The sequence below is a fragment of the Diachasma alloeum genome, unplaced genomic scaffold (genome assembly GCF_001412515.2).
Source record: "Diachasma alloeum isolate Michigan unplaced genomic scaffold, Dall2.0 Dall_scaffold_55384, whole genome shotgun sequence".
In the NCBI taxonomy this organism is placed as follows: Eukaryota; Metazoa; Arthropoda; class Insecta; order Hymenoptera; family Braconidae; genus Diachasma; species Diachasma alloeum.
The window spans coordinates 1-1280 of record NW_021683323.1 but is presented as its reverse complement, the minus strand read 5'-3'; the positions used below and the strand labels follow the sequence as shown (position 1 = coordinate 1280).

Below are 1280 nucleotides of genomic sequence, written 5' to 3'. Positions count from 1 at the left end.
CGAGGGTTACCTTCAGGGGTCTAGGCGTAGTCGGGAGATTGGTAGGGGCTACAGGTTTACGTGGAGCGCTTGGGGGGTGGGGAGGGATTTCGGTCTCGGACGGGCTGGGATCGGAGTCGGGTGGCAATGGGGTCGAGGTCACGGGGGTTGGTAAGGGGAACTGGGGGAGATTTCCGGGGGCGTCCTCGTCTCCTGGCTGCTGGCTGGGGTGATCGCTGACCGTTGAGGGGGGTGGTGGTGGCGTCAGCGTCCTGGGGGTCGGAGTGGCTGACCTCTGGAGCTCCCTGGTCCTGAGGGTGGCCTGCCTCTCCCTCTCGGTTTCCTCTCGAGCGGCCCACAGCATCTCCTGCNGGTGGGTGCACCGGGAGTCCTTCTAGTGGGGGAGGATGTGCTGGCAGGGAACTTGGCGGAAGATGAGCAGGGGCTAGGGGAGAGTTTCGGGACGGTGTGAAGCTCGAGGGTTACCTTCAGGGGTCTAGGCGTAGTCGGGAGATTGGTAGGGGCTACAGGTTTACGTGGAGCGCTTGGGGGGTGGGGAGGGATTTCGGTCTCGGACGGGCTGGGATCGGAGTCGGGTGGCAATGGGGTCGAGGTCACGGGGGTTGGTAAGGGGAACTGGGGGAGATTTCCGGGGGCGTCCTCGTCTGCTGGCTGCTGGCTGAGGTGGTCGCTGACCGTTGAGGGGGGTGGTGGTGGCGTCAGCGTCCTGGCGGTCGGAGTGGCTGACCTCTGGAGCTCCCTGGTCCTGAGGGTGGCCTGCCTCTCCCTCTCGGTTTCCTCTCGAGCGGCCCACAGCATCTCCTGCTGCAACATCCATTGGGGGCTCCTGGGTGGTTCCGAAGGAACTGTTTCTCCTCGTGGCACCTGATAGGGTGGTCTGCCGAAGGAGATCCTCCGGTACATCGTTGTCGTTACCTAGGGAGGTTCGAGGGTGAAAAGGTCTAAGGTCAGAAATGTGAATTTTACGGGAGCNTCTGCCGAAGGAGATCCTCCGGTACATCGTTGTCGTTATCTAGGGAGGGTCGAGGGTGAAAAGGTCTAAGGTCAGAAATGTGAATTTTACGGGAGCGGTTGCCATTAGGGTCTTCTAGGTCATACATTATGGGGGAGATGACATTGACAATGATATACGGTCCGTCAAATTTAGGGGCTAATTTTGCGGTAAAATGGGTGGCTGCTTGGGATAGGGGTCTATATTTTTTTAAGACTAGGTCTCCGACGGCAAACGGTTGGTCGGACCGGTTTTTGTCATAATATTCGGCCTGGCGGGCGAATGCTTC

At 59.7% G+C, this 1280-nt stretch overlaps 1 protein-coding gene across 1 annotated transcript; it reads right to left on the bottom strand.

The window, feature by feature from the left end:
- Positions 1 to 10: 10 nt before the first annotated feature.
- On the bottom strand, positions 11 to 915 carry LOC107047434 (vegetative cell wall protein gp1-like; the record flags this gene model as incomplete). The annotated part of the gene is made up of 2 exons (XM_015270204.1): positions 11 to 346; positions 466 to 915. Coding segments are annotated over 2 exons (786 nt in total), but the record flags the coding sequence as incomplete, so codon positions are not given.
- Between the last annotated feature and the right edge of the window lie 365 nt (positions 916 to 1280).